This window comes from Pan paniscus, chromosome 4 (genome assembly GCF_029289425.2).
Source record: "Pan paniscus chromosome 4, NHGRI_mPanPan1-v2.0_pri, whole genome shotgun sequence".
NCBI lineage: Eukaryota > Metazoa > Chordata > Mammalia > Primates > Hominidae > Pan > Pan paniscus.
In genome coordinates this window covers 173,966,671-173,979,403 of record NC_073253.2, presented here as the reverse complement: position 1 = coordinate 173,979,403, position 12,733 = coordinate 173,966,671, and the positions used below count along the sequence as shown (strand labels likewise).

Below are 12,733 nucleotides of genomic sequence, written 5' to 3'. Positions count from 1 at the left end.
GGGTTATATTAGCAAAATTGTGCTATTATATTATCTCCTCTGGGAGACTTTCCATAAAACTTGATCTGTTACTTCAAGTTTTGACACATCTTGTCTTAAAAAATAACTTGGCCTAATGTTCTCCTTTGTGTGATTTTAATTCAGATTTAACTTTTTGATGATTTTAAAACTACTAATAGTTAGGGAAGTTATATTTCCCTAGGAATTTTTCCAACTTATGTAGAGAAAAAAAACTGAACAGTTGTGGGAAGTGAGGATTAGAGATGAAGCATTCAATGATTCAGAAAAGTCTGTTCTTCACAAGTCTGAAACAACGAGACTGAGTAACCCAGGAGGCAAAAGCTGTATTCAGTGATTTTTGCTATGCTCCCAATAACACTTTCCTATCTTTTTTTTTTTGAGACGGAGTCTCGCTCTGTTGCCCAGGCTGGAGAGCAGTGGCACGATCTCGGCTCACTGCAAGCTCCACCTCCCAGGTTCACACCATTCTCCTGCCTCAGCCTCCCGAGTAGCTGGGACTACAGGTGCCCGCCACCATGCCCGGCTAATTTTTTTTTTTTTTTTTTGTATTTTTAGTGGAGACGTGGTTTCACCGTGTTAGCCAGGATGGTCTCAATCTCCTGACCTCATGATCCGCCCGTCTTGGCCTCCCAAAGTGCTGGGATTACAGGCGTGAGCCACTGCACCCAGCCCGTTTTCTATTTTTTAAAGTTCCTTGGCAGAAAAACTTAGCACTTTATGAAATGGGTGGTTTCAGCCCTGAAGTGCTTGCCCCCTCCTGATAAACTTGGCTAAACTAGATGTTAGCCTCTCTAAAGCCCAACAATTTTGACTTGTGAGATAACTGTTTTTAGCTTGCTAATCTTATGATTCACATTTTAGAAATGCTGAAATGAGCTAAATCACTTGTTGAAGAGTATAAGTCCATTTTCTGGAAGAAAGAGCATCTGAACTCAGAGCCTAAATATTTGCCCCGTGACCTTTAGAGTGTGGGGAGAAAGTGAACCTTGTCTGATGAAGGCGAAAAAGTGGAAGTAAGGGTGAAAATCATCTGGTTCATTTTACCTCCAAGGATGATGACCTGAGTTCTACATTGTTCCTGGGCCTTCTGGTGGCTGCTAACCAGAAAACTCACAGAAGCAGGCAGACCCTGGGAGCTGAGCTGTGCTTGCTATTGGCTACATTCTGAGATAATTTATAACATTTTTCAGTAAATTGCAAACGCAGTGGTTGTCTGAATTACCTTTACTTATCAATTTAATACAGCAAAGGTAATCACTTTTAATGAGAAAAACAAGTGAAATACCATGCGTTCTGTGACTTAAAGTGACTTCAGATCTGACTCAGAGTTTGGAACAAGTAGTCAGGAAGAAAACTCAAAGACAGTACGTCTGCATAGTTTATGGAGTGATTTTCTTCTCAGGTGAATGGCTTAGGAAGCAGAGAAACAATTCAAAGTCTTTACCATGAAGTGCAGAATCTGCTTTAAGATTATTAAAAAACATTTTAGTGACAGTGAGGTAGCTATGGGTAACCTGTACATATTTCTTTTCTAAAACATTCTTTCTAGTACCACTGGCTTGCATAATAGTTTCAAAAAATAGATTCCTAGATTTATCTGTCTCTGGATTTTATGGCTGTACTTGTACATAAACAGCAGGCTTCCCAGTGATGCTCAGGAAAGCTGGTGGCTGTTATCGTACATCACTAGACAATCAAATACTAACCCTGCAATCTTAAAAATTCTCCATTTCATGGTAATAACTTAAGAACATATGAATAAACATTTTATAGAAGCTTTTCTAGCATTCCCAAGGTTACCCTGCATCATGAAGTCTCCGATGTTTGATGAGGTCTAACGCTGAAGTTTTACCTATGATTAACTACTCTTCATCACTTTCTCCCCACAATGAATTTTTTGATATTCAGTATGGAATATAACTTCAGTTCCTACATGCATTTATACAGTTTTTCTCAATTATGAGTCCTTTGATGATTAGTAAGAGATGAGCTCTGACTAAAAGCCTTCCCACATTCTTTACATTTATAAGGTTTTTCCCCTGTATGAATTCTCATGTGTGTCATAAGGGATGAACTCTGTCTGAAGGCTTTCCCACACACTTTACAATTATATGGTTTCTCTCCAGTATGAATTCTCTGGTGCTGAATTAGAGCTGAGCTTTGGTTGAAGGCTTTCTCACAGTCATTACATTTATAAGGTTTTTCTCCAGTATGAATTTTTCGATGAGTATTAACGCCTGAGTGGGAACTGAAGGCTTTTCCACATTCCTTACAATTATATGGTTTCTCTCCAGTGTGAATTCTGTGATGTATATTAAGCCGTGAAATCCAAGAGAAGGCTTTCCCACATTCATTACATTTGTAGGGTTTTTCTCCAGTGTGAATTCTTTGATGTTGTATGAGAGCTGAGCTTTGGCTGAAGGCTTTCCCACATTCTTTGCATGCATATGGTTTCTCACCAGTGTGAATTCTCTGATGTATGATAAGGGCTGAGTGATAGCTGAATACTTTTCCACACTCGTTACAATGAAAGGGTTTCTCTCCAGTATGAATTCGATGGTGCCTACTTAGCCGCGATATTGAAGTGAAGGCTTTCCCACACTGAGTACATTCATATGGTTTCTCCCCAGTATGAATTCTGTGGTGCTGAATGAGAGATGAGCACTGACTGAAGGCCCTCCCACATTCATTACACTTATAGGGCTTCTCTCCTGTGTGGATTCGCTGGTGATTATTAAGAGATGAACTACCTTTAAATGTTTTTCCACATTCCTTGCATTTATAAGGTCTCTCTCCAGTATGCATTCTCTGGTGTCCAATAAGAGATGTGGTGAAACTGAAGGCTTTTCCACATTCACTACATATATAAGGTTTCTCTCCTGTATGAACCCTCAAGTGCTGAGTTAGGGATGAGCTTTGGCTGAAGGCTTTCCTACATTCCTTACATTTATAGAGCTTCTCTCCAGTGTGGATTCTCTGGTGTTTACTCAGGGAGGAACTGTGGAGGAAGATTTTCCCACAGATATTACATTTATAACATTTACGCACTGTGCTGACCCCCAGTTGTTTAAAGAGAACTGAATACTGCTGTGAACGGGGTCTCCTTCCTCTGGAAACTATTCTCGGTTTTCTAATAAGCGATGATTTTAGACCAAGGGTTTTCCCAAATTCAACACCTTTAAAGCTCCTCTCCTTCATGTAGACTTTTTTGATGGTAACTAACACTTTACTGAAAAGTCTGTTCTTTTTGCCTTGTTGCTTCTCTAACTTATCTTCATTTATGTAGGTTTTCTCCAACTTGAAGTCAAATGCGCCATCAATTATGAGTTTTTTCATGATTTCCTGATTTTCTTCTTTAGAAACTATGGTTTCAAACAAGCTTTCCCATCCTAAAGTAGACAAAACATGTAAGTCTCTCTTGAACTGAGAATTTTAAAAAGTGACATAAAAACGCACAAGGATAGTTAAAAAATATAAAGCCTTGAAATCTTAGAAAAGGATGGGAAAAAGAAGAGGAGGAAGGAAGCAGGATGACAGACGTGTGGGTGGGAAGGGTCTGAAGAAACCTACATATAGGTGGGCTGAGGAAATTAGGGGACAACAGGAAGAGCCAGGCTCGATCTATTAACAAAGCACAGCTCGCTAGGCTATGAGGCCCTTCTGAACACAGCCTGTGTCCCTCAGCGTCATCTCCCAGGGCAGCTACCAGTGCACTCAGGTAAATACCAAGGGAAAAACTGCAGAGGGGCTAAAATTAAATGAAAGAGAAGAGCTCCGCCAAACACAGGATGTCAAGCAGTGCTGCTCTAGACCTCCTCAGAATGCTGTAAATAATGGCATCCACTTACTCAAGTAATACCTACTGAATGCCTACTGTGTGCTACGCAAACGTTAAGACTCTGAGAATGACAGGGCACAAGCCAGACAAGGGCCTACTCTCAAGGTTTTCATTCTGGCAGTGTGATACAGACAATGACCAAGTAACAAATCAACAGCAGTACAAAGGAGCAATGAGAACTGTAAGAAAACACAAACGAAGCACTGTGTAATAAGAGTGAATAGGCAACTATTTTAAACTGGGTGATGAGAAAATGAAATTAAAGATGAGATCTAAATAACAAGCGCTGGCCAGACAAAAATGTGGGTATAAAGGTGATTCCAGTCAGAAAGAACAGTAACACAAAGGCCCTAGGCAGGAATAGCTTCCTGTTTTCCAGGACATACAGCAGTCCATGGTAGCTGAAGCAGAGTGAACAAGAAGAGTGTCACAGATGAGGAAAAGAGGTGGGCCAGGCTATATCGTGGAGCGTTTTCTAGGATACAGGAAGATACTGGAAGTTCATCAGCATCACTGAGGGCTAGAAGGGACATGAAATGACATGGTTTTTGTTTAAAAAGGATCACTTTGGTTGCTGTATGAAAAACAAACTGTAATGGGGCCGGGGAGAAAGAGAACAAGGGCAGCTGCAGAACAGGCAATGAGGCCGCTGCACTCTTCCTGGATGAAGATGGTGGTGGCTGGCACTGGCATGTGGTGATAAGAGATGGAAAGAGGTGGGCGTATCTGGGATGTTCTGCAAGTAGCACTGGCAGGTATCTTCACCTACGAATAGAGCGCAGAGGCAATGAAAGAGGGGACTCAAGGATGACTCCTAGCTTTTGGTCTGGGCAACTCAATGGACACCAACACCATTATCATGATATTGGGGAATACTGGGAGAAAAGAACATTATTGAGAGTAATTTTTTGTCTACCTTTTTGGTTACTTAAGATACAGTACAAGAAATGGAATCATTGATTCAAAAGAAATGTATTTTCTTTTGTATTTTATGAAACAGCTTTTATTTTCTTAACTACAAAAAAATCATTATAAGAAAAACGCAGAAAACTATAAAAATGAACATATAGCTCACCCATAAATACATCATGCAATTGTAATCACTATCATATGTGGGACGTAGCTCACCAGAATTTTCTGCATATAAAAAAATCACTTAATTAAAAAATTAAAATGGGTTGAAATTAAGCTTCCTTTACCTCCATTTCACTTAAAAATCATGAGCTTCTCTCCATGTCAATAAATGTAGGCTGACATCATCATTTTAATGGCAATATAATATGTCCAATGCATGAAAACATCATCATTTACTAAATCCCTTTTTGAGAGTCATTTACCCTCCTCCTTTTGTGGCAGTGATGCCTCATGTTATAACAAACATTCTTTTACAACATCTTTGTAACTCTGCACAGTTATCTGTGCAGAAATTATCTTAAGATTTCTAGACTTGGAATTGATTTTAATAAAACCAGACCATCCTCAGAAAGACTACCAGTTGCAGTCCCACTAACGATACTGCTTATCACTCACAGCAGTGGCAACACATTGGGTATCTATTTCTTAATCCTTGGTAATAAGGGAAAAATGGTAACTTGTGCTTTGTTGGAATTTCATTGATTTTAATTTAATGAAGTTGAATAGTGCTTCAAAAAATCCCTTGTGGATTTTTAATCCACATGCCTGGCCTTTTCAATCACAATACTCATGTCTTTGTACTGTGATGATTTACTCTTGGTACCTTTGCCTCTTTATATTATGGCTTTGTATTCCCATAACCATCTTAGCAATATTAGTAACAGAGAAAAACTGGTAACTAAAATTTCCAAAAGGAAGACGGTTTAATTGGCTTAACATACAATATGGTCCTCTCAATGAGGTAGGCCTCTATTCACTGAGGGCTGAATAACTGAATGACATTCACAATTAAAACAGGCTCAAGAACAAACTGTATAATCAATCTTTCTGTATCTCTCTCTCACTGTGTCTGTCTCTCACACACAAACACATTTAAACAAATATGCAGTTTGAATGGGTAATAAACAACAATAATTGATCATAGTTGGTAAAATTCCGGTGACTTTTTTTTGCTCCTATTTTTACAACAGCATGTAGAATTTGTACAAATTTAAAATAATTAATTTTTAAAAATGCTTGTAAAACAACACTGACAATGTGATACCAATGATTTATTTGCCAACCAGAAAGCTCAGAGCGAAATTTGAAACTCATTTATAGCTACCATTCTGGTCCTTACTACAGATCTATTTATTTTCTAGATGTCTGATTGAATTTCTATTTTATTGTATCACTACTCTTGCAGTCAATTGCCTCACATTGTTGGTGGAATGTGGCAGAAACAAAAGATCCCTGAAATGAAAGGAAGGACTGAATCTTCAAAGCAAAGAGGCCAGTAAAGTGCCAAGGAACAAAGAAAAAAAAATACTCTTTCATATAACCTAATGAAAAGTCTGAATTCCAAAGATAAAGATGATGTCCTATAAGATTCCAAAGAGAAGACAGAAAAGAAAAAACAAGTTACCTATACAGGAAATAGAATCTGACTAATGGGATTATTTGTCAGCAGCACTCCATGCCCAAAGACAGTGGAGCAGTTTGGACAATGCAGAGAGGAAAAAAAAAAAAAAAAGGATGCCAGAATTCTAGATCCAAAACACAAATCTCAGAGGAGAGAAAAAAACAACTGATTTTTGACACGTACAGATATTGCACACACGAACCTTTTTTGAAAAACGTTACCCAAGAAAATATTCTAGTCGAGCCAAAGGGAAAAATGTGAAGACAGAGTTCACGAATGGAAACGCAAAAGTGAACTGGCCCAGAAAGCCCACGCCCTGCCCAGGTGAGAAAAAAACACCAGACACGTGGTAAAGCTCAACAGAGGCCTCCTCTACTGCCAGAAGCATAGACAGAATTCACAGGAGAATGAATGGGGAAGCTGATAATGCAGTCATCCAAGGGCGTATAGGGAAAAAGTGACATGCCTTAGGAGCTGGGATCTGGGATGCATTATTTTCTAAATTTTCACAGAAAAGAGAAGAATAGCATGATGAGTATCCGGAAGCCGACTCACATTCCGTAACTGTTACCGTTTGTCACACCTTCTTTCCCTCTTTCATGTATGTAAATACATACACATATATCTGCTTTTTTTCCCCTGTTGAACCATGTACAATAAGTTGTACACCAAAGAAATCAAAGCAAAAGATGGTTCCAAGATGAAACTATGAGGGATGTATTGTAGTGATTAAAAAAAAAAATGTAATGTTCAAGCCACTAAGGAAAATAATTTAGGAAAAGAATCAATCCAGTAAAAGCAAGGAAAAAGGAAGATAAAAGAATTATAAACCTTTACACATGATATACTGTATTACATATTCTGCAAATTACAAGATATCTGAAAACAGTGCAACCCATATTGGGAGAATTCAACCCTCCTCTGAACATGATGGATCAAGTAATCAAAAGAGAAAGGATCTGCCTTCCCAGCATTCCCCCCTGGCCTGGCACATCAAGGAGACCCTTGAGCGCAGCCTCCTCGCTGTGCCCTGGCAGTGGGAAAATGTTATGCCCATCTCCCAATTACTCTGTCACTCACCGAGATGTGTGCCTTGGGGAACTCCACTCTCCACCATCCAGGGGTCTTCTCCTTGCTCTAACTGGGAGATGACCTTTGGCTTGGAAAAGAGAATCCCTGTTCATGAACAAGAAAGAGACGTGAGCGGCCATCGCAGCAGGCGGGTCCAGCCCCAGAGTGCCCCGGGCAGAGGGGCAGTACAGGGAAGGAGGAGGCTTGTTCCGGGCAGAGGGGCAGTACAGGGAAGGAGGAGGCTTGTTCCGAGAGAGGCTTCAAACTGGGCTCCTAGAGGACAACCAGGAGGTGGTCCCAGGAAGCAAGTCAGGGCTCTGCTTGTGCACTCCTCTCAGCAGGAACACCGTGTGGGGCTCAGGGAACAGAGCTCGGTGGGCAGAAGACAGGAAAAGCAGAGAAAAGACCCCTTCATCAACTCTACTAAGCCAAGGTCTCTCCGTACAACCAAGGGGAATGGCAATGGCCACTCTTGGAGCCCACCTGTGAGCCGACCTGGCCAAGCCCTCCAAATGTGCCCCCTGAGGGTGCTAAGGTGCTCTCCTGGCAGATTCTGCATCAGGAGGAAAGTTCCTTACCCAGTGAGACCAGGATGCTGTAGTTCTCCAGCATCACCTCCCGGTACAAGGCTCTCTGGGCAGAGTCCAGGTGCAACCACTCGTCCTGGCTGAAGAACACGGCCACATCCCTGAACGTCACGGACTCCTGGAATGGCAAACCCACTCCTGTTCATCCAGGACCGTCCCCACAGCGGGACGACTGAGAAGCAACCCTGTCACAACTTAGGGTTCTAAGTATTTCAAGTGTTTCTGGACAACTTTTCAGTTACCAAGCACACATTTATCATTTACCTATGGTGAGTGAAACACCGTCCCCTCAGGAAGCTTGAACACAGAGGCCAAACAAGAGAAGCACCTGAACCCATGAAACAAAATCAGAGCAAGAAAACACTGAACTTTAGATTTGGAAACGTCCGATCACCTAGACCAAACCCTCATCTTACAGGTCACACCCGACAGTCAGGTTTCGGAAGGAGGCACCAGCGCATTCACTGAGGGAGATACAGGTGGACCACCACAAGGCTTGCTGGGAAAGGCGGTCACTGAGTCCTAGTTCTGCCTCAACTCGGGCCATCTCTGAGTCCTGGGAAAGAGGACACTGACATTCACAGTAGGGAAGGCTATGAGAATGTTCCAGGCATGGCTGTGTCAGGAGAGGTCCCAGATGGTGGGCTACATAAACTTTCAAGCCAGAGGAGAAGGCTATGGTCAGGAGTCTCCCTCCCCACCCCAGAAGCTCCTGTTCTTCTACCTCTCTCCTCCTTCACTGGATGGCATGTCACTGCTCTGAACTAGGGCCATCTCCCCTTCTTTTCTTGAGAGTCATCTTCTTGGCTGGGCACAGTGGCTCACGCCTATAATCCCAGCACTTTGGGAGGCCAAGAAAGGAGGATTACTTGAGCCCAGGAGTTCAAGACCAGCCTGGGCAACATAGAGAGATCTCATCTCCGCAAAAAATAATTTTTTTTTTAATTAATTGGGTGTGGTGGCATGTGCCTGTAGTCCCGGTTATTCAGAAGGCTGAGACAAAAGGCTTGCCTGAGCCCAGGAGGTCGAGGCTGCAGTGATGTGTGATCACACTACTGCACTCCAGCCTGGGCAACAGAGTAATATCCTGTCTCTTAAAAAACAAAACAAAACGAATCATCTTAAAAAAGCTTACTAGAAAATTCTAAAAGATCAATAAGCAAAACAACAAGAAGTGTTCATCTAACTTTCTACCACCAGAAAAAGTTAACTTTTTGCTATGTCTCTTCAGGTGATTTTCATGCAAATATGGTTCTATATTTAAATAAAAACAAAATCACATTATACAAATAACAGCATCCTGATCACCACTGTTTACATGCTGCCCAGTAGTTCAGTGTACAGATGATCTAGTTTATTTAACTCCCCTAGTACTGGATGTTTAGGTTGTTTGCACTTTGTTCGTACTCTAGAAATGCTGAATTGAGCATCCTGTACAGAATCACAAAGGCGTACAAAGCTTATCTCCTTCAGACATATTTTTCTTTCTTTCTTTTTTTTTTTTTGAGATGGAGTCTTGCTCTGTCACCAGGCTGGAGTGCAATGGCGCGATCTCAGCTCACTGCAACCTCCACCTTCCGGGTTCAAGTGATTCTCCTGCCCCAGCCTCCGGACTAACTGGGATTACAGGAGCGCACCACCAGACCCACCACACCTGGCTTTTTTTTTTTTTTGAGACGGAGTCTCGCTGTGTCACGCAGGCTGCAGTGCAGTGGCATGATCTCCGCTCGCTTCAACCCCCGCCTCCCGGGTTCAAGTGATTCTCCTGCCTCAGCCTCCAGAGCAGTTGGGACTATAGGCATGCACCACCATCCCTAGCTAATTTCTGTATTTTTAGTAGAGACCGGGTTTCACCATGTTGGTCAGGCTGGTCTTGAACTTCTGACCTCAAGTGATCTGCCCGCCTTGGCCTCCCAAGGTCCTGGGAATACAGGGCCTCTCTTTTTCAAATTCCCAGTGTTAGGAAGGAATTATTTAACTCCTCCGTGTCTTTGTCCTCCACAGGGCAAAAACACCTGGATCTTTCACAAAGCTCTGGTAGTGGCAGTGGCCTGGCTTCGGAGCCCCATTAAATTCTTTGTCAAAAAGTATGAGACTGGGGGCCGGGCGCGGTGGCTCACGCCCATAGTCCCAACACTTTAGGAGGTTGAGGCGGGCAGATTGCTTGAGGTCAGGAGTTCAAGACCAGCCTTGCCAACTTCTTGAAGCCTGGTCTCTACTAAAAATACAAAAATTAGCCGGGTGTGGTGGCACACATGCCTGTAGTCCCAGCTACCAGGGAGGCTGAGGCTGCAGTGAGCCATGTCCGTGCCACTGCACTCCAGCCTGGGTAACAGAGTGAGACCCTGTCTCAAAAAAGGGAAAGAAAAAAAAAAAAGCATGAGACAGGCTCTGAGGCAAGGGAAACACCTTCCTTCCAGAGTTTCTCAGCTACCAAGCCCTCTGGTCCTTCCCTGAGCTTCACTGGGTAGAGAAGCTCAACAACAGATGAAGAAGTTTACCACGTCTAGACCCTGAAGGCAGTTCAAGCAAAAAGCCTTCACTCACCTGTACATGGGCTGGCAGCAACCTCCTTGCCATTTCTCCCTCCCTGCTGCCTCTCTTGGAGAAGGCACCTGGAATGGAGAAAAAAGCTGTGAGGTCTTTTCATCCAGCCTGCATGCCCACCCTCATTAGGCCAGACCAGGTTAGAAGCCATAAGCTGAGCACCTGCAGAGAAGGAGCCTGGAACTGCCCAGGCCAGAGGGGCCCTAAGTTCGGCCACTTAAACCAGTGTGGGAAGCAGGTACAGAGTCACCGGGCCTGCTACCTTTCTGCCAGGGCTTTACGATAAAGACGAATGGATGAAGACCATCTGCTGTGCCTTAACAGGGTCAAGGGCAGAATCAGGCAAGGCTCATCCAGATAAAGTAATAGGAAATGACACAATATTCCACACATCTGCACTTGGATGTTGTTCAATACGAAAAACAACAGTTGAAGAACGGATGCTCTTTTTTTAGGAACAGCCAACCAAAAATTAGTCCTCTTTTCTTCCTCTTATTAAGATTTACTTCCTTTATCAAAAACAGTTATCAAAGCTGCTTAAAAGTAGCGTTACCCATTCTCCCTGGCCCCAAAAAAACAAGGGCTCAAGAAAATAGCATCACTGGCTAGAAATTGATTTAAAATTTAGAGAAATGGGAAGAAACTTAGCAAGTGGACATGGTTACGGTAAATAAAAAAAGAAATAGTTAAATCACTCTAGGACTGGCTGTAGGAAAACACCGCCAAACGAGCAAGACTGCCAAAAACGAGTAAATCTAAAGTTTAAACTCCGGGAAACGGAGTAGGGGGAGGCTTAAACCCACAAACGCTAAGAGCGGAAAACCGCCCGGAGGGCTCCGGACCCTGAACCGAGGCGGCATTTTGCAGTTTCTTTTCTGGAGCCGTTTCCCCCGGAGTCCGGCCCAGGCTGCGGCCCAGGAGTCCAGCGGCGTCGACGCGCCCTCCCGGCCTCGCCAGGCCCTTCCCAGGCCACGCCCCCTCCGGGGCCGGGTTCACCTGCCGAGGCCGCCCCGGCTCGGACGCCCGGAGCCGGGGGCTCGGCAGACACGCGCAGAGGCCAGCCCTCGTCCTGGTCCCGCCGCGGCAGCCGCACGCCCCGGGCCCGCCCTCACCGGCAGCCTGTACCTGGGCCCGCCTCGGCGGGGGGCGCGCAGCTCCACACCGCACAAGAGGCGAGCGGAACACCTAATTCAGAGACGTTTCCTGTCGCTGCCGGGCACAACTGCGCCTGCGCGCCGGAGAGCCGACGGGTTTCCCTGGCTGAACCGCAGCGTTTGTCCCTCCGGACTTCATTTCCCAGACGTCGCTGCGGCACCACCACTTACGGTGTCCGAGAGGGAACCACAGCGCCGAGAGCGGAGAACGCGGTCGGGCTGTGGAGTTCGAGAAGGCTGAAGCCGAGTCCCTCAGCTTGGGCTCCAACTACTCTCCCTCCGCTAAACCACCCATTGTATTCGTAATTAGAATGACAAAAATAGTAAGACGGAAAAGTGAGTATGAATTTTTAAATCTGGAAGACTAGCCGCTGCTGATTATTCGCAGGTGGTGACAGAACTATTACAGTCCATTCTGCGATTTTAATTAAAAATGAATTATGTCTAAAGTTTATAATCTCGGCCGGGCGCGGTGGCTTATGCCTGTAATCGCAGCACTTTGGGAGGCCGAGGTGGGCGGATCACAAGGTCAGGAGATCGAGACCATCTTGGCCAACATGGTGCAACCCTGTCTCTAAGAAAACACGAAAAATTAGCCGGGCATGGTGGCACATGCCTGTAATCCCAGCTACTCGGGAGGCTGAGGCAGGAGAATCGCTTGAACCTGGGAGGCGAAAGTTGCGGTGAGCTCAGATCGCGCCACTGCACTCCAGCCTGGGTGACAGAGCAAGACTCTGTCTCAAATAAATAAATAAATAAATAAATAAATTTTTGTAATCTTTACATATTTACTGGCACTCAGAGTAAAACAAAAGCATAAACCTAGTATTTCCCTCTTCATGGCACTCACTTCTTTTGAAGTGACTTCTTTAAAACGTAAAATAAAAGCCCAACTCCCAGCGCTATCATCACAACTGCATCCTCGGTGACCGGCACTGTACACGCCAAATACTATGTGCTCAGAAAGTGTTGATTTTTA

At 44.0% G+C, this 12,733-nt stretch overlaps 1 protein-coding gene across 3 annotated transcripts; it reads right to left on the bottom strand.

Annotated features, from left to right (window-relative positions):
* Window positions 1–1,230: 1,230 nt before the first annotated feature.
* On the bottom strand, window positions 1,231–11,927 carry ZNF879 (zinc finger protein 879). Of its 3 annotated transcripts, none has more exons than XM_008962161.4 (5): window positions 11,726–11,927; window positions 10,601–10,668; window positions 8,045–8,171; window positions 7,476–7,571; window positions 1,231–3,410 (listed from the first exon to the last, which is right to left on the bottom strand). In XM_008962161.4, the coding sequence occupies exons 2-5, from the start codon at window positions 10,631–10,633 to the stop codon at window positions 1,975–1,977; spliced, it is 1,692 nt and encodes a 563-aa protein (XP_008960409.1). In that variant the 5' UTR covers window positions 10,634–10,668; window positions 11,726–11,927; the 3' UTR covers window positions 1,231–1,974. The 3 variants fall into 3 exon arrangements, with proteins under 3 accessions (XP_008960409.1, XP_063460404.1, XP_034817057.1); XM_063604334.1 differs by having other exon boundaries at window positions 11,713–11,857; XM_034961166.4 differs by having other exon boundaries at window positions 10,763–11,846.
* Between the last annotated feature and the right edge of the window lie 806 nt (window positions 11,928–12,733).

Coding starts and splice junctions, on each gene's coding strand:
- ZNF879 (XM_008962161.4), bottom strand. CDS start 10,633: ATGGCAAGGAGGTTGCTGCCAGCCCATGTACAG. Junction 8,172..10,600: donor TGCTGCCAGCCCATGTACAG/GTGAGTGAAGGC, acceptor TTGCCATTCCAG/GAGTCCGTGACGTTCAGGGA. Junction 3,411..7,475: donor TCCCCAAGGCACACATCTCG/GTGAGTGACAGA, acceptor TGTCTACTTTAG/GATGGGAAAGCTTGTTTGAA.